Source organism: Homalodisca vitripennis, chromosome 2 (assembly GCF_021130785.1).
Source record: "Homalodisca vitripennis isolate AUS2020 chromosome 2, UT_GWSS_2.1, whole genome shotgun sequence".
Lineage (NCBI taxonomy): Eukaryota > Metazoa > Arthropoda > Insecta > Hemiptera > Cicadellidae > Homalodisca > Homalodisca vitripennis.
Genome location: NC_060208.1, coordinates 111,240,832 through 111,268,327, shown reverse-complemented (window position 1 = coordinate 111,268,327; position 27,496 = coordinate 111,240,832). Strand labels below are relative to the sequence as shown.

At 32.1% G+C, this 27,496-nt stretch overlaps 1 protein-coding gene across 4 annotated transcripts in view; it reads left to right on the top strand.

Moving 5' to 3' along the window:
- The window catches only part of LOC124354601 (obscurin), a 103,253-nt gene that overhangs the window by 33,873 nt on the left and 41,884 nt on the right, over positions 1-27,496 (top strand). For all 4 annotated transcript variants that reach the window (XM_046805186.1, XM_046805185.1, XM_046805184.1 and 1 more), the window contains 12 exons: positions 9,196-9,317; positions 10,911-11,089; positions 12,018-12,126; positions 13,049-13,166; positions 13,636-13,811; positions 14,142-14,317; positions 16,970-17,076; positions 23,154-23,324; positions 23,605-23,732; positions 25,017-25,195; positions 25,313-25,509; positions 26,033-26,191. In XM_046805186.1, coding sequence (XP_046661142.1) covers positions 9,196-9,317; positions 10,911-11,089; positions 12,018-12,126; positions 13,049-13,166; positions 13,636-13,811; positions 14,142-14,317; positions 16,970-17,076; positions 23,154-23,324; positions 23,605-23,732; positions 25,017-25,195; positions 25,313-25,509; positions 26,033-26,191 — 1,821 coding nt within the window. The remainder of the gene's footprint in view (positions 1-9,195; positions 9,318-10,910; positions 11,090-12,017; positions 12,127-13,048; positions 13,167-13,635; positions 13,812-14,141; positions 14,318-16,969; positions 17,077-23,153; positions 23,325-23,604; positions 23,733-25,016; positions 25,196-25,312; positions 25,510-26,032; positions 26,192-27,496) is intronic.

The following is a 27,496-nucleotide window of genomic DNA, read 5'->3' as shown; positions in this document are numbered from 1 at the left end:
ATTATTTGTGAAACACGAACTTGTTTATCAAACCTTTGAAAAGCATTGAGAAGATAGATACAAGATATGTTTTTGTGACGAGACATTACGTGAAATATTCTTTAATAACGTCTTGAAAACGAAATAAAATCATCGAAAACGATTAAAACATGAATTTGGAACGTAAACATTCGAAGTGAAAAACTATGTAACGTGAAGCATTACGTAAAAATGTGAAACATTTTTTGTTTAAGTTTTTCGTGGAATATTTTCAAATCTTTTACTTGTAATTTTTTATTAGGCGTCTTGTTCTAAAGATTTAAATAAAAAGTAAAATTGGATATAAAAAACCTAGTTGTAACATAATATTCAATAATATCAAGTTATTTTGTTCCACATCCACTTGAGCAGTATTTATTAGAAAATTGATTCAAATATTTTCCATTTTTAGGCTTCAAAGTTTGAAGTTTTAATCTGATCTTTTTGCTTTAAAAATCCATAGTCTTCTGTTCCAAATTTACTTCAGAAATTCAATTAAAGCACTTGGTTAAAAACTGCATATCAGTCCAAAAAGGTAATTTTTATAAATCTTTTTTGGAACAACCGCTCAATTTATCAGATTTAATATGCACTATATTAAGTTAAAAGAAGTACTTTACTTATTTAACTTATTTATCAACACTGATTTTTTAAAATTTAAATGAATTGAAGTCAATTTTTGAGAAGGCTTTTTTAGATACACAGCTAAGTCCAAGGAAGCACTTCTATCGTCCTGGAAGCACAACTTGAGGGCTTATAAGCCCTTCTAAATCAAAATCACTCATACAAAAGTTTTAAAAGAATATTTACATTCGCATTAAGTGCAACACACTGGCAAGCTTATAAACATCAACAAGTGAGGTTATGTTTATTACTGTTTAAGTTTTTCTCAATATTTTCAGTCAGCTGTTGTCCTTGTAATTTTTATAGGCGTCTTGCTTCTAATAGATTTACTAAAAAACATCTGAGGATCAACCTAGATAAAATTCAATAAAAAGTTGTTTTTCCACATCCATTAAAATACAATGTGACTAAGAGGGTTGATCTTTCTTATAATGCAAAGTTTAGAGCTGTGAATCTGATCTTTTTGTAGTGAAAATTCAATTTAAATAACAAAATGAAGCTGTTCAGTTTTTGGAAAAGAGCTTCAATTAGTTTTAAACTTGGAACATCCTATTCATTTAGAGGAAGAATCAAATTATTTTATCGGTTTAAGCGGTTTTTTTATTCTGACAATTTTTGTAATAAATATTAGTGAAAGTTCTCCTTATTGTATAGGATTTAGTGAGAAGAACATTACCAAATATTATGGCTTCAATAAAGGATATTACACTTTCGACCAAATAAAAAATTCCTTTAAAAATTATCTGAAAACATTTAAACAATCAGATAAATCTCTTACGTTTAACGAAAATGACCTCCGAATCCAAACAACCTTTAACAAAATTCAAATAAAATCACCAGTAAGAATTATTCTTTCGGGAATTATAGTAGATTTATTAGGGGTCAAACAAACAACAATCGAACCAAATCAGATCTATGTAGGCAATCCAAAATTTAGACCGTTCGATGTAATTGAAGTACATTGTAATCTCGTTGAACCTAGTTTTGAAAATCATACCGAACATCTTCACAAAGAATCGGAAATTTTTGTACACTTTCTTTCCAAATGTTGCTTATGGATCAAAAAATTAGTGAAAAAAACCGAATGAAATAGACTATATTCCAATTAGAAAAAATATGAAAAGAATTCAAAAAATCGTCTTAACTGTTCAAGACTCTGAAGGTAATTTATTGAAAATGAGAGTAAAACAACAATTTACTTAAGATTGTTGAAGCAACGGACATTGAATCATGGGGAGCTATTGAATAGCTTACCTTCAAACTTTCAAGAAAACACTGTTTTCAACCTTTACACTCAAATAATAGCTTGTTAAATTTTTTCTATCTAAATGGAATCTGTTGTGGATCTACTCAATAATCAACTTACATTCAATAATAAAGACATTTGCACGATTGTTTGACGAAAATAATGAAATTTGGTTTAAGGCTAAAGATGTTGCAGAAATATTGGAATTTAAAAATACGAGACAAGCTATCATAGATCATGTTAAAGAAAAATACCAAAAAAGCTTTGAAAACATAGATTCTGACAAGGGTATCGAATCGCGACTCTTACAAAAATTACATCCAGACACTATTTTCATCAATGAACCAGGCATATATTCTTTAATACTGAAATCTAAAATGAAGATTGCAGAAACGTTTCAAAAATTGGGTTTTAGAAGAAGTTTTACCGAGTATTAGAAAATATGGCGAGTACAAACTTGAAAACGAAAATAAGCAGTTAAAAGATGAAATAAAACAGTTTACAAATTAAAGATGAAATGAAATCATTGAAAATAGAGAATCAAGAATTGCGAATGGAATTAATGAAGAGAGATATGGTATGTAAAGATTTTGATAAGAAAAAAACACCATGTTTTTGTGTTAATTAAGAAGAATCACATGTGGGAATGGCCTTATTACGTTATCAGAGCTCAGAAACGAGAAATACCAAACCGATTAAAACATCTAAAAATAAATTATCCTGAATTAGAGATTTTTGTTCATTGATGACGAACCAAATTCTATCAATCTGTATAACCAAATGAAAGAATCTTTGAATATTTTATATACAACGGAAATCATTTTACTACAAATATGACTGAATCTCGACTGATTTATAGAATATCTAAATTACACGATGAAAATGTTTACTAAATTTTAACTAAACATTCGAATTATGATATTTTTGTTTGTAAATGTCTTTTAAGATTATGGAATTGTTGAATTTCTCTTCCGCATACGCAATGAACTGGTCCAGCAAAGATTTCTCTAATACATTAAATTTTACAATAATGCTTGTTTTTTATCTTTACTATAATGCCAATTGTTAAATTCAGAAATATTCTTAACTATTTTACAGCGTGTGCATTCTTTCTCTCTTCTTAAAGTTTAATTTTTTCCATTTTAATCATATAATTCTTTTCTATATTTCTTATTACAATCTTTACAATAATAGTATAATCCATCTTTGGTATTCTTATTTTTAGAAAATTCTTCAAAAAGTCTAAATTTCTTGACATATTGTACACTTCTTTTGGGCCTCCATTTATATAGAAAAAAATTACAGCTTTGACTTTCTCAATTCATATTCGTAAAAACTTCCACTTATTTCTTCATTATTTAAATCTTTTATACTATAAGTTACAGGATCTGTGTTATTAATTTGATAAATCACAAAGATTTCTCTTGACCAATTGTTCTTATATTTGTTCGAAAATGTTTGTTTTTTTACTAACAATTCTTACATGATCATCGACTTTAAATTTAGTTTTCGTGTGAATTTCAGGTGGAACATACTTGAATAACGGTCTCTAAAAACTCCTTTTCTGCATCCTTATCTACGTCTTTGGGCTTCATTTTGATTATGCTGTGAACCGTAATCATTGTAATTTGTGACTATTTTTGAAGAATATCGATCCCATTTAAAGTTTTTATTAATCTCAAAAATAACTTTCATCCTTTCGTTGAGTTCTGTTTAATCTCTCAACGATACTTGATTTCTCTTCGTTTTCAGTATGATAAATCTTAATGTTGTATTTCCTCAAAACTTCGTTAAATTCTTTATTTTTGAACTCTAAACCCTTATCTGTATGAAGTAAATTTGGAGGTTTATGCCTGATTTTTATCGCGTCTTTTACTATATCTTCGAAAGCTTTTGAAACATCCTTGCCGTTTTTTTCTTTTGATAGCTCTTGACCAAGCATATTTTGAGAAAGTATCAATAACATTTAACATATACTTGAATCCATCATTTTGATCCGAATAATTAGACATTATAACTAAATCTGCTGCCCTATAAATCGTCAATTCCTAGTGTTATAAATTTTTTCTCTTTTTAAACTTTTTTCGTACTGGTGCATGGAATTTCTCTAGCTTCAATCTCTATTTCTTCTTTATTCTTTAATTCTTTCTTTACTTGTTTTTCATTTGGATTCTTTATAAATTGGACTCTTATTTGTCTTACATTTGGAACATTTTGCAGCAATTCTATACAACCCGTTTTGAGTTTGAACGATTTTAGAATCTATATTTTTTCGTTTTTTTCTTGCATTTGTGGCAGTGAATCAAATCATCTTCCATTTACATGTCAAAGTTTCCAAGTTTATTTAACTCATCTAATATATTCGATTTCACTTCATTTTTATAGTCATTCGGTACTGTATCAATCTTATTTTTCTAGGACAATTCTCTTATCATCTTTCGCTCATAGCCCATACGGTACTGTATCGATCTTATTTTCTAGGACAATTCTCTTATCATCTTTAGCGTTCAGTGCCAGCTTGTTTATGGTAACTGTGTATAACTCATGTTTATAGCTTTTGATTACTGTCATCTCCCTAAATTCTTCTTTATCTTCGAACAAACATCTCTTCAAGTTTTTCGATATTTATTGTTTTATTTACAACACTTCTCTTAATTCCTTTGCATCTTACTGGATTTTTGTCTAGATATTTGTACGAGTACATTTTCGATCTCAATCCACAAAATTCTTCTAAAACTTCGCTATTTAACTCATCTTTAAATTTCCCTATTACCTTCTTATTTTTTAGTAGTGAAACATTCGTGATCTTTTGGATTAATCACTTGTATCAAAGTCATCTATATTTTCTTTAATAATTTTAAAAGGATCTCGTTTCAATTCTAGGAAATAACTGTCTGTATCCATGTAACAAAGATTCAAATCTGGATCAAACTTCTTTAATTTATCGTAATAAAACTCGTACATTAGCAATTTTGATAGGTCAAGAAACTGAAAAATCCTATGTAGATTGGCTTGTTAAATTTAAACCTTTTGTTTGTACATGTGGCTCGCTATACAGTTGTCGTCAAAGATGTTAAAGCATTTGAAATTTGTTTTCTTAGCTTGTTTCATTGAAAATTCTTCATTTCCTAGTCTAATATCACATCTGTTTCTCACATTTTCCATAGATTTTCCAAAAACTGAGTTTGTTCATCAGCTTATAAAAGTCCTTTTCGAAGTCACTTGTAGCTTTGGTTCTCATGTTTTGTGGTAAAATCAATGTACTTTTTCATAAAAGGCTTCTGATCAAATGCAATAACTCTATTCACATGTTTCAAAATCAAACCTTGTTCCAGATAGAATTTCAAATTTCTTGAATGAACAACGTATTCAGTTTTATCCAGTAAAGTTGTGTAAAGTTTGTTTTATAATGTTCGGGAGCAAGAGTAAATCCTTGTGATGTTTCATGTAAATTTGTTAGATATCCTAGATCAACTTCGAGAATATAGCCATAATCTTCATCGCCAGTGAGTTCTAAAATTGTTTCTTGCCATTCTGCTGTTGTATATGTTTTCGGGTTCATCCACTTGATTTCGTTATATGGTAAAATTTTGCATGAGGCCATACCCATAAAGGTTGTTTGCATCGACGTACAACAGATAGTTTTTCGGGCTTTGTCTTATCAAAATCTTTCAAATATTTGTTATTTGCTTTAACATATCGTTTAATACATTGAGAAATGCCTCCGCGAATACCTTTTTCAATCATCAAATACATATTATAATCACTAATCAATTGTAATTCTATTTTCGTTAATTTTAACATAGCGTCCCATGCGAGACTTGGAGCTGTTTGATAATGTGCTGGATCAAGTTTGTAACAATTTTAGACAAATGTTTCTGAAGTTTTCGAATATATCAGCGAGCAATAATACATCTTGGATATTGTACAAATCAGAGTAATTTCCAAGATTTTTCTCTTTTAATTTGTTCCAAAACGCTCAAGTAGTGTTGATAATCTTTCTCAGATATGCTCTCGTCTGTCAAAAGTGAATAGAAATCTTGAATTTTCAGGTCTTCTGTGTAATCAAGTTTTTCAATACTATCGATAAATTCATAGGGAAATATTCCTTTTCCAGATAGAATTTTAAAAATCTCGTTGTCGTCATTTGGCTGTCTTTTTAGAATTTCATTCAATATTCTTCCATCTTGTATAAAATGATTTGTATGCTTGAAATCATCTTTTTTCAGGTTTTTAGCTAATTTTTCAATAGATGATGCCATAAATCTGAACGTATCTACGAATGAAAACTTGATGAAACTTTCTTGGTTTATCATCTTCAAACTCATACCCATATCCTGAATTTACTGAATAATTTATATATTTTTTCATCTGTGTTTTGCGATCAAATCAACATTTCCATATTGTTTAGCCAATTCCTTTTATGTACAAATGAGTATCGTAAATTTGACATATTGTGACAGAAAACGGGAATATTCTGAGGAAATTTCAAATTTAGATTACAAATTCTATGAGCTGCTCCTCGAAACTTTCCAGTCAAATGACAATGATCTCTTACTTTATTATAACTCTTATCTTTCCAACTATCAGGAGTAAAACCATACTGAATTGACTCAACATCATAAGCAGACCATTCGCAAATATGACAAAACGTTTGCATTTTGGTATGAAATTTCTTCTTCTTCAGTCAATTTCATAGGTTTTTTTGTTCTTAACATATAGGTTTTGTACATGCGATTTGTCACATTTGACACTAAATATAGAGTAAAACCATAAGGAATATGCTTCTGAATCTTGGTTGTAGTCGATCTTTGTGGATTGTTCTTGCATGTCGGAATTTTTTCTAATATGCTCTCAAAATCCATATAAATAACGTAAGGATGAGAAAATTTCTTTTGATAATTAGTAAATGTTGTTGTTTGACCTGGAAACGGCATAATTGGCTTACAAACTTCATGTTGTTTGCAAATTTCTAAATGATCTGTTAAATCTCCAGATTTGTAGAAATGGCTTAAACATCTTCTACAAAGAAATTTCCTTTCTTTATGTTTAGATAACTGTGAACTCACTAATCTATTTAGATCGGTTATCAAAACATAATGAGTTTTTTATCTTCTTGTTTTTACATACAATAAATCAACTTCTAACTCGGCGTCATAAATTTCTGAAATTTGCAACGGAACAATGTTAAATTTCTCATCATAAGTATAGATTATTTATAGACATTTTTTGGATATTTGTACTTGGAATTATGGCTTCGTTTTTCAAATAATTGTATATCCTTTAAAGACATTGGATACTCGAAACCTGAAAATATCTCGTCATTTACAAATTTTTCATATTGTTTTGCTCTGTCGACATGAGTCTCGGGTTTTTCAATAGCACATCGGATAGAATAAATAAAGCAATAATCATCTTTATTTTTTATATTTTACACAAGCTTTCTTTACCTTGATCTCTTGTGGTAAATCGATATATGATCCTGTGTTCATAAATTCGTGTTTATTAAGGCTCAAAAACTAATTGTTTACAACTTTTAAATGTCCATCCAGAACCTCTATTTGGATGATTTTTGTCTGTTCTCGATGTGTTAATTTATTAAATTGCTTAGTAATAAAGTCGTTTACGTCAAATATTTCGTCTGATTTTATAAGTAAAATACATTGGGCAAGTTTGTGGTTCACCGTTTACTAAAGTTCGTTCATATTCACATTCCAAAGAGAGATATCCTTTCATATTTTTTTAACATTCTCTTGAAATTCTCGATTAAACTTTTAATTTCTGGCCTCATAATTGATAGATATTTGTAAATTGACATGGAATTATCGTTTAAATTTGTTAAAATATATTGCTTGAAAAGACCGTGTATTGAGGATAAAACTTCTACATCAATGATATTTTCGGATTTTTACTTTAAGAGTTTTATCAATTTCTTCGATCATTTCAGACTTAGTTTTATCGTTTGTTTCTATGGACAATTTTCAGCGATTGATTGAATTTTTTCATCTTTAAAATAGATTGAGATCTTTTTTATCTTCCTTAAAGTTTTTCTTTAATTCTCGTAATTTTTCTATATTGTACATCTTTTTATGATCTACAATTTGATTTTCTTTTAGCCCAATTCCTCAAATAATTTAGTTCTTTCTCGTAAATTTCTTTGTTTTTGGCATGGATTTTGGAGCCATAATGTCGATCATAGTTTTTTTTCTTAAAATTTCTTTTTTGCAAAACGGACATGTTACTTTTTCACCCTCCATTTAAATAAGAAAAATTTCTTAACTAAGGTTTGTAGGAGGCAATTTAAATTCTCTATACTATTTTTTCAATAATTTTAGAATTTAAAAAAATTAATGATTTTTACTTGAATTTGACAGAAATCAGCACAATTTCTGGTGAAACAGTGATAGATTCTTCTATTTATTATTTAAAAAAATGTGTAAAACTAAGACTTAAAATTATTGAAAAAATAGTATAGTTATAGGAGAAAATAGTACTTTTATTACTATATTGGTTTGTATGAGGTAATTTAAATTCTTTATACTATTTTTTCAATAATTTTTTCTTTACTAAACTTTTCCAAGATTTTTCATTAAGATTTTAATATATTTACAACAGAATTTTCGTTGATTCGAAGCAGGACATTTCAAATAGATTGATTTGACAGCTCAAGAAAGTAGAAGCAAACAGCTATAGATTCGTTTATTTTTAGTTCATGATTTATAGATTCGTTTATGGTTCAATGAACAGTATTTTCCCTTGATTTTCTGTTGGCTCCGAAAGTGGTCTAGAAACCCCATATTACTATCTACTAGTGTATATCTATCTTATATGTAACAGTTTGGTGTACTCTAATTATCCATTGGAGGATTAATGGCTTTGAAATACTTGTTCAGTGTGGCTTTCATAATGCACAGTATATGCTGTGTTCACTACCAAATAGTTAAATCAGAAATATTATTCCTTATAAACCAACTATTTAGTTTTCATATTAATTCCGTTGTTCATGAGATCAAGCTCTTTAATTACAACATTGTACAGTACTAGTTTATGTTTTTCCAGTAGGTATTATAGCATTATGTACTTTGCACAAAAGGATCAAATTATTAACAAATTTAGACATACTTACAACTCTTACTACCACAACAAAGAAATGTTGTTCTTCTATATAAACTTGTACTAAAAGTATTGAAATAACTTGGAGTTTACTGCAGCTGAAAATAATGTCTGTCAGTAAAAAAATTACACCTTCCCCATCCTTGTTGTGTACAAGTTTCTCTAGCTGTCATTGTTTGTTTATTGTTACGCAGGCTCGGCTAGATATGGTGTTCACTCCAGAGATCATCTGCTTCAAGGACGCCACAGGAATACCATATGAAGAAGTGGAGCTGGTAGCCAACATCCTGGCCAACCCTCGTCCAAACATTACTTGGTAAACAGTTTTGTCTGGCTTTCGCTATCTATAAGTGTGTTTTGTCTGAAGCATCCAGAAGTAGTCCCTTTCAGAGAGTGACGTTTGATAATAGGTCAAGTTGTCGGTTTAATTATTGAGAATAAGAGGTTATTTTCAAAAACAAACATCAAGAATAAGAATTGTATATCACAACATTCATTCATTAAAAGTAATTGTTTTGTGAGAACACAGAGTTGTACTGCTTCTACAGTGCAGAACTGTGTTCATTTCCTTTTTACACAATTGCTAGTTAATTTGTAAATTAGGAATAAGATGTTTCTTAGGTCCAGTGTTGGAATCATTTGATTCTTAATTGTGAACAAGGTATTGTCTGATATGCAGTTTTTTTCATTTCAAATAAAAAAATTATAAATTAGACTCATATTTTTTAATTAAAAATATGTGAGATAAATTTAAATATTTAAAATATGTAGCGTATGGTTGTTTAATTTCTAACACTCAACGTATCTTCTTTTTAAACTTTGACTTAACTAAAACGTTCTATAACGGTATATAATTGCTGCCATTATATTATTTTTCAATATTTCATGTGAATTGACGATTAAAACCCTATGGTGAATGTAATAGACTAGGCTTTTCTAGTTATCATAGTACATATTTGTATATAGCTATACCTATTTTATAATGTAAGAAAGCTATTTATAAACAATAGGGTAACAAGTTTGTTTGAAACTATGAATAATCATAATTATGCGTATGGATGCACACTGAATTCTTCTTCACTTTGATCACATAACAAAAACATTTGGTAGCTGTATTTTCAAAAACTCATACGACTTCATACCATTTTGAATATCAAAAAGTGACTGAAAGAGTGCCAACTTGTCTACAACACCCTAGGCTACTATCAATGAGTAAGTGAAGTAACAACTTGTATATGACTATCTAAACATTTGTATACATACTCTTGAAGTTATGACTATCTTTGGCACTTGAGATACATTTGTGATTTTCCTGAGGAATCTGCTGTATTTTTTAAACTACAAGAGTTTCTGAAAGTCACAATTTCTCCAACAGACTGATGTGGGCATTGTATCATGTCAAAGGTTTCCCTGAGTCCTTGACTACATCAGTTTATTAGATAACTACAACCTGATACCTGCTCCTCTCATCAGGTTACTGTTGGCAAAACTTACCCTCTCCCACTTTTCTGTGTCTTCTATGATTGTATAATTAACCTGAGAGGCTGCAGTGCAAGGGTGTTCTACACAATATTTAAAACTCCTAACCCACAGAAATTGTCAATAATTAATTTTCTGTAGAAATGTCTATATAATATTTAAAGCCAGTACATAAAATTAACTTTGTGAACTAAATGGTTTGTTTATTGCTAGTTTTATTCTTTGTACTTAAACGTTTCTGAATTTCCATTTGGTGTTTGAATAGACTTTGAAATTGAATTTAAATATTTGGAAAAATATTATCTGAAATATAAGATATGAGCTATAACAAAAGCTCCTCATAAGCAGTTTTTACTGCAATTAAAAAAGATCAACCAATATCATTTACTTGATTACGATAAACTTAGTGAAGTAATTTTGATCAATTTAGGTTGGCTGGATCTAAGGTGGTGGCGAACAATGATCACTCCATCATCGAGAACGACACGGTGGCCGAGGTGTATAAACTGACTTTGAAGAACCTTGGAACAGATGACGAGGGTGTCTACACAGTCAAAGCCTCTAACAATGTGGGAGAATCGTCCGCCCAAGCCAAGCTCACTGTCCACAGTAAGTCGAGATTTCACTGCAAACTTTGACGCTTTCTTTACAAGTCCAACTGCTCAGCCAACCCAGCAAACAAATTACAACAAACTATTAAGGGGACATTTCATCTTATTTTTACAATGCTAGATTTGTTTAACTGGTAAAGATTTTCTGAGAAAGATTATTATTTTATCGTAACACTAATTTAGGTAACCTATTTTTTATACAGGGTAATCTGTGAATAAATACAGAAATGTTGCAAATTCATTCTTCATATAAAAATGAAAAAAAAAAAAACATGTTAATATATGTTCAAAAACTCTTAAAACAGTGCAAGACAATGCAACAGTCTTTACTATTAGCAAATAAAATACTATCTAGAATTATTGTTAGTAATAAATAAATGTTTCCATATAGTATTATGTTAAGAGTTTTAAAGAAACTGTCATAAGTTGGCTCTACAATAGTCAGTTAATTGGATAAATATTGTTTCAAAAGAAATATTGTACAAAATAAAATTTAAAAAATCAACATTCTTTCTGTTGTATTATTTATAAGAACATTTCAAATCCTCCCACCAAGTCACTTTAAATTTCAATAATCCTGGCTGTAATTTTTCTATCTAGAGTATCTTTTTTCTTTGGTCCTGCATGAATGAAGCACAGGCATAAAGCACTTTTAGGATTCAATGAGAGGAAAATGTTTTTCCTCGTACATTAGGAGAATACATAAATTCCATACAGATTAGAAAGAGATTGAGTTTTAAGCCCTTTGGAATTCATCAGTGCCAACCTATTTTTGTATTCGTCCATTAAAATGTCCAAAGACATTAAGAAAGCCTAATGTAAGATTGGATGGTTCCGGGTGCCAAAAATCTTGTGTTATTGCCAAAGCATTTGGAAACTGACTAGAGGAGCTAAAGAGAGTATTGACGTCTTGTCTCTGTTTTTAGCCGAAAAGCCAGCACTGTTGAAGCAACTGGACAGCCAGACGATCAAAGATTATCATCCTGTGGAGTTCAAGATCAGGGCTACAGGGGTACCCAGGCCCCAGATCACTTGGTGAGTAACTTGTTCATGTCCATGAACTTGTGCCAAAGTAAAGTTTAAACATTTTTAATTCTTCAAGAATCAGAAATTTACATTTATAGAAACCCTCTAGGAGTGATTTCTGAGATAAATATTAATTGAAATCATAATACTTAATTTTATAGCATATACATCCATTATATATATCCATCAAGTTTATATCTGATTGAAAACCTTTCTACATTATATAAAAAATTATTTTAACATTTAAATGTTATTTACGTTTCACCCATCTAAAAATTAAAATATAATATTTCTTATACATAAAAGCGTGTCTTCTTTTTTTAAATTTAATAAATAATAAAATAAAGGAGTAAAAATAAAATGAAGTTCTGTTGGACTCTACTCAATTTATAAATAAATACATTTTAACAGTGACTTCAGTATCAATCTCTAAATATAAAACACACAGTAAATAATACACAGCAAGAACTACAAACCTACTATTGACTACAATACTCATTATTACCTACCCCCACATATACGAGTATTAAGTACAACAGAATTTAAATTTGCCATTGTTATATGTTACAAAATGTATAACACAACGTTTCAAGGACTGGAATCTATCTTCTTTGTTCTATGTTACAAGTATACGAAAATGCTAATCTTTAGAGTCATTATACCATCGGTGGTGTTCAAATTAATTATATAAAGTGTAGTGATTTCATTACCATACATGGCATCCATAAAAGATCCATGTACGTCTGAAATCAATTAATTTGGCCCTCAGTATTATTCCAGTTTCAGTAACAAACAGTAAACATCTCAATTTTCTAGATTCACTAGTGAATCCCAGCATGGTCCCAGCATTTGATTTAGTGTAATATTTTTGTCTTCTTGATAAGATATGGGTGTTGTTTATCCAGTTTCATGTTTCATTGTGATGTTGAAGGTACAAGGATGACCAGAAGCTGGAGTCTAGCAGCTCGTTGACCATCGAACACACAACAGAAGGCCAAGCCTGCAGCACCCTCTCCATCCCCCACTTCTCTCCTGCAGACGTTGGCCAGGTAAATACTCGTATTTTGGTCTTAACAATTTAAAATCATTTTCTATAATACATTCTTAATAGTTCTCATGTGTAAATTAAACTCTCACAAAACAGTTCTAGTTTAGATTTTTTTACAAGTTGAATAATTTAGTCGTTATATACCATAATCCATCAATCATAATATTTACAAATTCATATAGAATACAGATTAATAATTTACAAATTAAATATGTTTTTATAAAAGATACATCCTTTATGTGTTAGGGCCTTGCTTTCTCGAACTACTAATGGTTAACATGATAATACAAATATGATGGATGAAATTTACCAATTAAGATAACACTGTGATGAAATATATAAGGATTCTATGCTGTAATTTAACAACAAGTTGATATTCAAAATATTCATGAATCTCCTAACCAACAAAACATATTAGTCTGGTCTGTAAGTCAAGTGGGCTAATCATGCTTGTTGTGTGTCGTCGGCAGTATACTGTGAAGGCAGCCAACCTGGCAGGTGAAGCAGAGAGCTCTGCAATGCTCAAGATGGCTCAGATTCCACCCAGCTTTTCCAAGACCTTGGACCGTAGTGTGGACTTGGCGGAAGGTGACCCTCTTGAACTTAAGGCCAAGGTGGACGGCAGCCCTATGCCCTCCATCAAATGGTAGGTGAACTGGTGATCTAGATTTTGAAGTTGTCAGCAGATAAACAATAAATAATTTATTTTTCAAGTAGTTTATTGTAAATATGCTTCTTGAATGTTTAAAAATCTATAAGTTAGAGATTGACAGGCGAAATCATGTTTGAAAACTTTATTTTTAATAGGCAGAGAAAGAAGTGTCTCATTCTAATAGAGTTTATAAAACTGTATTAGTTTTCTTTCCTGCTTGTCATGTAGCTCTGTTGTCAAATAAATTCTTACAAAAATGAATACATGTTGCAAACAAAGAGCCCCAGGAGTCCACCAAATACTTGAGACTGTTGTCTGTCACAGGCTGAAGGATGGAGAACCTCTGGTGCCCAGCGAACGTGTGAAGATCGTAGTGGCCCCTGATGGCTCAGTAAAGCTCTCTATAGACAACATGCAGCCCGCAGATTGTGGAGCCTACAAGCTTCTGGCTATCAATGACAATGGGGAAAGCTCCAGCATCTGCGCAGTTGCAGTCCAACGTAAGTATGTGGAAGTATAAAGTGAAAGAGCCTTCCCCAACTTCCCTCTGACCATGCTTAAATGTCGCAACAGAATTAAAAATTCAGTTTAAAAGGTCAAAAATAGTTTAGAGTTCAGATATCAACGTTTAAAAGAATGTCACTAATGGGTAATGTATTATTAATTTCGCATAATTGTCAATATATGTAAAATTTTCCTCTCACAGTGGATTTGAATCATGGTTAATTATTAAAATGATAAAAAATTAGTCAGTTTTCCAGAAACAGGAAAACCATAATAATAAAAATCTTCTAAAAATGTTATGAAAATTAACAAGAAATTGTAAAACATGATGAATTTTGTTTTATGGAAGTTACATTTGCAAATTTGCATGTGAAGTTTGTTACCTTTCAGGTAGTACACTTTTAGCTGTTTTATATAACTCTATTATTAAACCTATAAATATGGATACTGTCGTTTACAACCAATTTGTGTCCAAAAATAGTACATTACTAAGTGAAGATGTTAGTTTATTGAAAAGGTGTAACTTGGCCAATATATCTAGTTCACTGTCAGTTGTTGGTGGCCATAATGTGGAGGATGACAATTTTAGTGTGAATAACAAAACCTTTGGCTTATTGTTTCTTTTAATCACTGAAACTACTTTCTACAAAGAAAATCAAGAAAAATCACAGGTTTGAGAAACATTTTCTGTAAAATCCTGTTGAGGAGTGATCTATAAATATTTTACTATGTTCAAAGCCTAATAAAAATCAAGTTAGAAGAACTTTTAGTAATATTTTGTACATTTTTATAATTTTAATAGAAAATAACTACCATATTTAAGTTGAAACTATGGTATTTTTTATAAAAAATATGTGTTTCTTTTAACCTCCTATTTTTACCTGCTAACATTCAAAATAAATTTCTAGGAAATCAACAAAATTTTTATATTGGTTTAGAGTTGAATTTGTACAAAATCTTATGTAGCTAAATCAAAGAAAGTTTAAATAGTTTAAGTAAAGTTGTGAGAATATATTCACAGAACTATACATATTTAATAGCTGCAGTTATTCGATATTTTGTAACCCCCCAAAAACCTCCTACATTTTGCACTAAACTATTAGTCACAGTGAACTTCTGTTAGGTTTTGATGTAAGGTGTGAATGATGGGTACTTTGTATTTGTTCTCTTACGACTCTCATGCAGATGTTGAGTTTAACTCCAACACTCACTTGTACTCTTGATGAGACAATGAGAATGCCAATTCACCTGGATTACTCTATATTTTACACTAAACTATTAGTCACAGTGAACTCTGTATGTAGGTGTGAATGATACTTTGTATTTGTTCTCTTACGACTCACATGCAGATGTTGAGTTTAACTCCAACACTCACTTGTACTCCTGATGAGACAATGAGAATGCCAATTCACCTGGATTACACTATATTTTACACTAAACTATTAGTCACAGTGAACTTCTGTTAGGTTTTGGTGTAAGGTGTGAATGATGGGTACTTTGTATTTGTTCTCTTACGACTCACATGCAGATGTTGAGTTTAACTCCAACACTCACTTGTACTCCTGATGAGACAATGAGAATGCCAATTCACCTGGATTACACTATATTTTACACTAAACTATTAGTCACAGTGAACTTCTGTTAGGTTTTGGTGTAAGGTGTGAATGATGGGTACTTTGTATTTGTTCTCTTACGACTCTCATGCAGATGTTGAGTTTAACTCCAACACTCACTTGTACTCCTGATGAGACAATGAGAATGCCAATTCACCTGGATTACCTATATTTTATAATCAAAGTATATCAAAGACAAAATTCAAAGACAAAGACAAAATTATCTTTATTGACATGGACATAAAGTACAGTCATGGCGTCAAGAGTTTTTTAGCTTGAGGTACATGGTCATTCAATGAGAAGGTCTCCCCATCTGCAGGCATTCTTCAACAGAGTAGAACTCCCTCTCCATTAGCCACTCAAGAAGAGCTCCTTTAAAATTCTTGTTGCTTCTTTGTGATTTCAGCTTTGATGGAAGGATGTTGAATAGCCTTGCCCCGATATAGGAAGGCTTTTTTTCATAGGCAGTCAGGTGGTGTGCAGGGAGTCTATAGTTAACTCTGTTCCTGGTATTATAGGAATGGGTCTCCAAGAATTGGTCAAGTCCTTTGTGAACTGCATATATTATTACTTCGCTGATATACAGGTTGGCCGCTGTCTGCAGCTTCAGTCTCTTAAACACCCCTCTGCAGGAATCTCGAAAGCCCAATTCAGCTATTATTCTGATGGCCTTTTTTTGCAAGAGCAGTACCCTTTGTCTGGATACAATAAAAAGATTTTGATTAAAATTAAAATAACATTTTGTTTTGGTTATTAAACACTCAAAACAATTCTCTCTTTCAATTGTTGTTTTTATACTTTATGCATTGGCTAAATAAGCAATGCTTAGAAACATACAAGGCCTTCCAAACATACAACTCAATTCACCTACAGTGATGAGTTAATTTAATATATTTTAAAACATTGCTATATATCAATTTTACTAGAAAGGTAATAAGATATACATTATGTAAATGTTAGTTACATGTAGTTTTATAATTTGTTTTAAATTGGACGAACTGAGCAAAATTATTGTAAGTATTATTTTGTTCACAGCGGAGGCTCGTCATCCCAAATTTACAAAGGAGTTGTCTGACGCAAAAGCTCTGGAAGGGGAACCACTAAAGCTGGAGGCACAAGTGGTGGCCTTCCCTCCACCAGAGGTAAAAATTTTAAGAAGAGTTTTACTAAATAATAGATTTAATCATATGTTCAACGAGTACTAAACAACCTTGAAGTGGTTGAGAACAAAAAAATCTTAGTATTTTACATGCTGAAAATTTAGAGGAAGCCTCAAATGAATTAACTAAAATATTATAGATCAAATAATACACCAAAACAATTAAGCTTGCCATGTGTGCAGAACAAGGATTTCCAGCCCTACTGTAATTTAACTGATTAATCCAATTATTAAGAAGCAGTTTTTTTACATAATTAAAACTCTCACACACCCCTACATCTCACTGATCCTCCCAACTGCCATTGACTTCCAATCCATAGAATTCAAGTGTCTAAAGCAACCCAACCCTGCATGCAATGCGTAAGAAACTTAATAACTTATTTTAAATGAGCACAGTGTAAGAATAAATCACATGTTGTGTAAAGTTAATAGAATTGTTTTTCCCAGTCATTTCCTACTGTTCAGTGATACCAAAAATCTGTAACATTACGTTCAGAGGTATAATTTATTTATTTAACAGATTTTCAACTACAATTCACATAACTATGTGTGTTATTTAATCACCTTAGGAAGGGATCAGATTGCTGATCTTGAAATGTAATGTTTCTGATATTTTGAATAACTGAACGATAGCAAATGTAAAAAAATCCTGTTACCTTCTCAAACCTTCCATTATCAAAAACAAACTTTTTATATGTTTTCTTCAGACTTCATAAATGCATAAGAATATTTAAAAAATATAACATCTCTGGTTTTGAAACGTTTTAATTGTTAAAAGAACTTATGAGGCCAGTTTATTTAATCACCCAACTAGTTAAATACTCCAAAATAGGGATAACAATAGGGTGATAACAACAAATATCTCATGCAAAAGATATACAGAATACTTGCTCATATTTTCTCCTTAAAGGTTGTGACCATGTAAAATGCATTACAAAACAACAATCATATGGTACATTTAGCTGAAAAAGCAGAAAGTTAAAACTCCTTTCTCTCATCTATTCAAAAAGAAGTAATCAGGAGTTTGTTAAACACTTTTGTAAATTGAGATAGACTAGTTTCAATATGATTATATTCAATCACGTGATCAATCACCCCTGTTGGAAACAAGTTTATTTCAGTCCACTACAGTTGACTGTGGAGATGTAGGATTTTGTTATATAGGAACTCCCCAGATAGAAGAAGAATACCAGTAAATTCCACCTGACAAAGACACAAGCACAGAGGCTCTGTTACATATCTTCAAAAAATTGCAACAGAAAACATAATTGTGATAAATTAAGAAATTTTCAGGTGTAATAAACGATGATTTTAAAAAGGAAGCAGCAATACACTACATTGCAAATGCAGAGAAAACCAGACCAGAGCAGTCTGGCAAGTAATAAATAATAACCGTTTCAGCAACAAATCTCAAAAAAATTATATAACATCCATTAACACAGAAGACTTAACAATAACAGACCCTCAACAAATAGCTGAATACATGAATCACTTCTTTGCTAATACTGCAGAACAAGCTCTGTCAAACTCCCAGCAGGCACTTTTAAAAAAAACTGCCAACAATCCATGAGAGTGAAATTCAGGTCTTTTGAAGAGGGGCTTTAGACCAACAAGTAGAATAGAAGTACACAAAACAATAACATACTTGAAATCAAAACTGTCTTCTGGAACAGATGAGCTCCCATCAACAGTCTTCAAACATTGCAAAAATGAAGTGCTAACTCCTATAGCTGATGTAATAAACAAATCTTTCCAACAAGGCGTCTTCCCCTCTCCCTAAAAAAACTCGTTAATTTATCCAAAGTACAAGAAAGGACCCACTTCCCTGGCCAGCAACTATAGACCTATATCTCTCATCTGCACCCTATCAAAAATTTTTGAGAAAATAGTAACTCACAAGATTACTTACTCATCTAGAAAAACAACAATCTTTTAACCAGCCGGCAACATGGGTTTAGAAAAGGCAAGTCCACCACACCACAGCCATAACTGAACTAGTCGAGACTATCATTGATGCAGCTGAAGAGGGGGCCACAACAACAGGAATCTTACTTGATTTTAGTAAAGCTTTTGATAGCCTGAGCCACAAAACACCTTCTAGATAAACTACACACACTAGGAATAAGAGATGCAGCGCATCAGTGGCTCCAGAGCTATCTCAGCGGAAGGACACAAATGACTGAAATAACTCAAGTGGTCAACAAGACATCTCATAAATTTAGATCCACACAAACACAGATAACGAGAGGAGTTCCGCAGGGGTCTGTGCTTGGCCCTGTACTATTTATTTTATACACAAATGACATCATTTCGACGCTACAGGGACCACTGTGAAGTATTCCTCTATGCTGATGACACTGCCCTCATGGTTTCACACAAGAATGTTAAAGATCTGGAAATTAATGCCTACATTGCTGCAAGTATAGTAAAACAGTACAGTCAGGAAAATGATCTTGTACTGAATGAAGAAAAAACGCAACAGCTTTTTTTTGGCCCACAAAGAAGGAGTGCTCTCGAGCTAACCCAATGTCTCAACATCTAATGAGGCCAAATACCTTGGATAACCCTAGACAGTGATCTCAATTGGAAAGCTCATGTAGACCAATTGTGGCAAAAAACTTAGCACTGCCCTATACATCATTAAGCGACTCAAACACATCAGCGACACAGAAACCTCAAGAACAGCTTACTTTGCGCTATTTTTGAGTCGTTAATGCGCTATGGACTGACTATATGGGGGTTTTCATCTCAAAGAAATCTACAAAGGGTACTGCTCTTGCAAAAAAAAGGCCATCAGAATAATAGCTGAATTGGGCTTTCGAGATTCCTGCAGAGGGGTGTTTAAGAGACTGAAGCTGCAGACAGCGGCCAACCTGTATATCAGCGAAGTAATAATATATGCAGTTCACAAAGGACTTGACCAATTCTTGGAGACCCATTCCTATAATACCAGGAACAGAGTTAACTATAGACTCCCTGCACACCACCTGACTGCCTATGAAAAAAAAAGCCTTCCTATATCGGGGGCAAGGCTATTCAATATCCTTTCCATCAAAGCTGAAATCACAAAGAAGCAACAAGAATTTTAAAGGAGCTCTTCTTGAGTGGCTAATGGAGAGGGAGTTCTACTCTGTTGAAGAATGCCTGCAGATGGGGAGACCTTCTCATTGAATGACCATGTACCTCAAGCTAAAAAACTCTTGACGCCATGACTGTACTTTATGTCCATGTCAATAAAGATAATTTTGTCTTTGTCTTTGTCTTTTGTCTTGTCTTTGTCTTGATCGCGAAAATAAATCTTTGTTCATTATGTGGAAGAAGAAAAAACAATTAGCCCTAATGGGATACGTAGTGATAACATTGTACAGTGGAGTCCCGCTAATCCGAACACGTGTAATCCGAACGTCGGTTAATCCGAACAGGTCCAGGAGGAATTATTTATAACGATAATGAACAGTTATAGGAACTAATTACTTAAAAAATGAAAATGGGTGCATCATTTCGTACATAAACAAATAAAACTTTAATTAAATAGACATACGGTATTTTATTAAGACAAATTGTGTACAGCACAGTACATAAATAATGAAGTTAAATACAGTACCAAATTGAAACTTATAGGTTAAGTATGAGTTAAATTACTGTATTAAGAAGTGAAACCAAACAAAAATTGGACGTACAGTACTGTTATTATTATTGAGTACAATATTAATCGTTAAAAGACATAAATTCAGTTATTGTCTTCTGTCGCATTGAAGAGAGTTTATTGGATGACTCACATTGCTTAACAATAGAACTCTCACACTAAATACGGTAAATGTGCTTAGTATTCGCAAACACGTTTATTTGTCAAGAAATACAATGCAACAGTCAGAAAACATGTTTTAATAAACAATGTTGATAATTCTATAACAATATAGACCCATTCTCAAGTTTAAAACCGTATTTTTCTGTAATTCTGGCTAATCCGAACAATCACATAATCCGAATAGGGCTCGGTCCCAATTAGGTCGGATTAACGGCACTCTACTGTACATAGAACAAATATAGGTTTGACTGCTGTCAAAAATAGTTTTTTTAGTAGCGTGAATAATGCATTCAAGAAATCAATTGATCAGGGCAGACAAAAGTAAATCACAGATTTTTTAAAGTATACTATAGTATAAACTATCCCCCAGGAGGGTTCACTTCTGGCTGGTTTATACCTTCAACTTGAATATATACATTGGTACAAAAAAACCAATGTGTCACATCTGGGCAACTCTGTGGATATGCAGGAATGACAAATGTCGAGAAATTGGGATAAAGGGGTTAATCAGTGGCTAATTTACTGCAAAGAATGATTATGGAGTGGGTGGAGTCCCCTTAATGTTAAAGACTATTTGTAGCCTAAACATGAGGGAGTACTCTCCTTTATCCACTTTGACTAGAAGAGGCTGGAACAGAACTAACCTTCCCTTCTTTCAAGCTGACGTAACTGAGATATAATCACTCCTTGTGGGATCTTGACAGGAGCTGGCCCCTACCCCCAACTATATCCATACTTAAATATCTTGTCACTCCGGAAAGTCCTTTTTGGACTAAATGCATGGTTTATCAACTCCTTGTTCTAAGTGTAAAAACAGCACTTGAGGATTTACACTTAGCAATTCCACAGAATGGTTGAAGCCCCGTCATATTAGCTGTTGAGGTCAGATTAGCAAAGGCATCAGTCCTTTAGTTCTCAAAGACCCCCACGTGATCAGGGACCCAAAAAACAGTAACATTGTCGGTTTTGGTAAGGGAAGAAACAACAAGCTCTCAAATACTAAATATAGATCTTATAACAAATTTCATTATATTGGTTTCAGTTAATCATCAATACTGTATATAGTATAAATTAAAGTCGCTTTTTGTGTTGGTCTGTTTGTGCATTGACATTTTCTAAACTACTCAACGGATTTTTATACAGTTTCCACTGTTGGCTTTGTTATGAACTAGGGCAGGTTCCTAGGTATCATACATCAATATTTTAATCATAGAAAGTAGAGAAAAGTTTGTATAATGTTAAAATTTATATTTTCATTATTAATACTTACTAAACTTTATGAACGGCTGGACCAATTTGGCTAATTTTGGTTTTGGAATATTTGTTTAAAAGGAAGGTTTAAAAGGTAAGAAACATTGGAAAATTATCTCAGAATATTAAATAATTCTGCAAAAAATAATTATAATACTTACACATAATCTAAAGTTAACTGACTCCAAACAGATGTTGACACTTTTGGATGAATCTGAGATAGAAAGTACATTAAAAGAGTACTTTCGGCCCTTTTTCGACACTTTTTAATTTAACTGGGTTTTTGTTGGTATATATGTGTATATATTTATTCATACAACAAAAGGTAAAATAGAACCAGTAAATGCTTTATTTATGTTTTGAATCTCTCAACCATGGATACTGAAATAATATGTACCTGATAAATCTACTTGTGTTTTAAAAATTGTAGGTGTCCATCATATTACATCATAAATGCTTTCACTAAGAAAGCTATGGCCTACGATTTTGAAAGTTGTGTGTAAAGCTGCAGATAACTACAAATACTTTATTTGAATATAATAAAACTAAACCAATTTATTGTTTATTACATTATAATAACCTGCACATATTCTCCTTACTTCATCATTCACTCATTGCTACTTCATTGAGTTCTATGAGGCAGGAAAATCAACTAAAACAATTCAGTTTTTTTACATTTTTTTTTCAGTTATTTAAAATATTTTTGCTAATTTCCCCATTCCACTCATTAATTGCAACATTGTTTGTTCCACTAGTGATAACTAAGACAGCGTCCCTTTTTAGCTGTTCACCATAAATATTTTTGCAGATTTTTCACACTATTTTAGGATTGTTAAATTCTCTTAAATTGTTGTTTCATATTATAAAATTATTTTAAAATGATTTGCACCTTCACCTGTACTTTCGTTTCTGATTTCTAACTAATTCATAACCATCAGGTGACCTTTTTGTGTCCTGTTTAGAAGTGTAGCCTATATATAACAAGACTAATATCTCTTCAGGTGAAGTGGACGAAGGATGGACATCCTCTAAGAGCTTCTCCTCACGTGATACTGAGCTCCACTCCAAGCGGACTGGTCACCTTAGCCATCGACAAGGTCAAGCCGGAGGACGCAGGCAGCTACGAGTTGACAGTGTCCAATCGTCTGGGTGACATCAATACCAAGGCCAAGGTACTGTGGACATCTTTAGTAAGAATTTAATTTTTGTTAAATTCACAATTCCAAAATTGTAGATAAATATTTCCCAGCAGACATGATGTTGTAATGCCTGAAACCAATTTAATAAGTTAACTTGTTTGTTAAGAAATAATTAGATTTTTGTTTAATAAACACTAGAAATGTTACAAAAATACATTACATTGTTTTAAAACTATGATTTCAATTATTGTTTTCATGTTTGTGAAATGTCTCTAGAATTGTTTGACTAAAAATGTACTGTATTTTATTCTAGGTGGAGGTGGGCCAGAAAGAGAAGAAACCAACATTCCTTGCCCAACTACAACCAGTTTCAGTTGTTGAAGGATTCCCTGCCAAAATGGAAGTCAAAGTTTCTGGCCATCCACCACCAAAAATTTCTTGGTAAGAAATAAAGACCTAGCTGTAGAAAAAGAACAAAATTATAATAACCCATGTAATTTTTTAACTTTTTTATACAAATATGTACTAATTATTAGATAGTCCCTTTTATTGATATTTATACGAGTTAAGTGAACTTTTTAGGAATGCAATAAAAGAAAATGCCACATGTTACACATTTGTCTATTACTTATCTCCTTCTAAACAATTCTCATTGTGTATAACACTCAGTAAATAGTTACATAGTATGGTAGATATAAAATGCCACATGTTACACATTTGTCTATTACTTATCTCCTTCTAAACAATTCTCATTGTGTATAACACTCAGTAAATAGTTACATAGTATGGTAGATATAAAATGCCACATGTTACACATTTGTCTATTACTTATCTCCTTCTAAACAATTCTCATTGTGTATAACACTCAGTAAATAGTTACATAGTATGGTAGATATAAAATGCCACATGTTACACATATTTGTCTATTACTTATCTCCTTCTAAACAATTCTCATTGTGTATAACACTCAGTAAATAGTTACATAGTATGGTAGATATAAAATGCCACATGTTACACATATTTGTCTATTACTTATCTCCTTCTAAACAATTCTCATTGTGTATAACACTCAGTAAAATAGTTACATAGTGTGGTAGATATAAAATGGTGTAGTGTAATAGTCTTGAGATCTTACCATATTTATTGTGTAATGATGTAAACTGAACAAACTTTTTTTATATATAGAGTGTCACAAACTTCTGTAGGACATAGTGTTCATACTTTCAAGCAAAATATGTCCTATATATAGCTTGAGAAATGAGTTGTTTAGCTGCTAGCCACCATTTTGTATTTTTTATTAGAAAATTAATATCTCTAGAAAGATTTAATCTAGTGAAACCAAATTTGGCACATAAGTTGGAATAGATAAGAGGAAATTAAAAAAAAAATAATAATGTTATTTTCTTTAATATTAACTAAATTTCATCTGTGCAAGCGTTTCTTTAAAGTGATCGTTCCCGCTTATGCGTTGATGGTTTCCGTTGATACAAGTAGCGTTGGAATTGTAATGAAATTGCTCAAATAGTACATTTCTTATAACTATTCAGGTTTTTTTTATTGACATTAACACTTTTATGTGTTTTGTGTAACACTTTTGACTTTTTTGTTATAGGACATTTTTTGTTTCAAATGATGAATACTATCACCCACAGAAGGTTGTGACACCCTTTTGCGAACACCCTGTATATGATAATGGAGAATTATAACTGAGCTTATTCTGTTTAGGTTCCTGGATGGCAAGCCCATTGTGCCTGATGGAAAGCACATCAAGATTGTAGATGGCCCTGACGGACAGCAGAGTCTAGTCATTGACAAGGCCTCGCCCCAGGATGCTGGCACTTACTCTGTCACTGTCAGCAATCCTCAAGGAGAGATCACCAGTCAGGCTCCCCTGGCGGTCACAGGTGGGTGCAGCTTAGTAAAAAAATATTTTTATTAAACTTTTCCTGAATTACCGAAGCATGATTTTAACTATTGGTAATAATTTCCACAAAGTACCTATGGGATGTCTTCTGTTGTAGCCAGAGCGAAGAAGGACGCACCAGAAGAACCTCCAAATTTCCCCAAGGGACTCCGAGATGCTGTAGCTGATGAGGATTCTCCTCTCACATTCTCGGCACCCTTCCTGGGCAACCCTGTCCCTGATGTCGCCTGGACCAAGGATGGAGTCCCCCTGGAGCCTAGCAGTCGCATCAGCATGACGTGTGATGGCACGAAGGTCAGAAACATCAGAAGTTGCATCATAAAACTAATCTCACAAATTTTAACTGAAACTTTCAATTAATTTGAACGTCTCACTCAAGACACACCAGATTCCTCCAATTATTTTTTATCTCTGTCATCCTTATTTCCTCTTTCCTTCAATCTCTGTTTATTTAGAATCCCTCTTTTTTCTTTCCAATACTTATATATCTCAATAGAATGTTGCTACTTCAAATTTCTCATTGTGCAGAAAATTTGAAAAGATTTAAAACTTGTCAGATGTCGTCACAATTTTGTTCTTTCTTCCATTGTACAGTTACACTCAATCAATGTATGCTTCACGGTTATTGGCTTCTGTTTGTTTTTAACTGTAATTATTTTGGCCAGATAGAATTCTTGAAGTTCTCTTGCCTACCTAAATCAATTGGATAAGTGTGAAAATATCTGAAATAATTAAGTTTGGATCTAATGGTTCACATAATTTCTCAAGCCAATCCAGTAATAGTAAATGCAAGCTAAGATTACAATTTTGTTGTTAGGTTGGACTGGAGATCAACCCCTGCAAGCCTGAGGATGCAGGCACCTATAGCTGCAAACTGACTAACCCCCTAGGAGAAGCTAAGGAAGAGGCTAAGGGCACTGTTCGTAAAATCTATCAGAGACCTATCTTCACACAGAAGTTCAACGACCTACAACAGGTTAGTGTTGTTGCCAAATCCTACTATAGAGAGAGTACTTGTTAAGCCTATTTGTTTTTCTAATCTCGCCCTATGTTCACATGTTAGTTTCTGAAGTATTAATCAAATAATATAATCCATTAAGAATTGAGCAAGTCAAGGGATAGTATAACCTTTTGATTGGTGTAAAAATTGAAAGACTGGTACTCATCCAGCATTAAATGTTTCACTTTTGATTTATACAGTGAACAGTTTTGTTACATAACTAGTTGCTTTTTTATGTTAGATAAAAGTGTAGGTGTTTAAAAATGTTTACAAGTAATTTGAAGTAACAAGTTATGTGTTTATAATTTTTCATGTAAAAAATTCAATTTTAGTATCTATGATCCAGTGCACACTTAATATTGGTATTCATTTTGGCTAGATGTAATTTTGATTGATAAAATTGCATAAAAAATTATCAAATTAAAATTATTTAAAATGTAAATCAATTCATTTTAACAATTATTTGCATTTCTATCATTATTCTGTTTACATGGGTTGAATACTTATGAAACCCCAACAGTAGTGGTGGATAACATTGTTCTGGAGGAAACTGATTCTGCTAAATTTCTAGGAATACACCTAGATAAAGGTTTAACCTGGAAGTTCATATTGAAAGTGTATGTGCTAAATTGGCAACTGGAATTTTTGTGCTTGGAAATTTATCAAAATTTATCATTTGTACATCTGATGTTTTAATGATGGCTTACTATGGATTAATAATTCCATACCTGTCGTACGGAATTTCTCTGTGGGGCAGTTGTGCCATATCAAACTTGGAAAGAGTATTCAGGCTGCAAAAAAAGCTGTTCAAATCATCTCAAAATTGAACAACAGAGAGTCATATGGAAGTGCCTTCAGGGAGCTCAACTTGCTAACTGTACCCAGCATGTATATTTTAGAGACTTCATTTTACTGTCGATTTCAGTATAGATTAACACAGGGCAGTGATATACATAGATACAAGACAAGAGCTTGGAAACACTTTCGAGCCCAACAGCATAGAACAGCAGCATTTGAACGCCTCCCTTCTCAAGCTAGGATCAAATCATTAACAGTCTCCCTGAAGCACTAAATTTTGAAACAAATCCAAAAAAATGTAAAACCCAATTAAAACACTGCCTGGTGTCTTGTGCTTTTTACTCAGTAGGCGAGTCATGGAGCACACTTGGGATTGATATTTACGGCGGTGTTAAAATCATGGGGGTTGATCCCATGAATTTGGAATTTTGTTTCTTGAATCTATCTTGAATTTGTTGTCAACGCAATAAATATATTCTATTT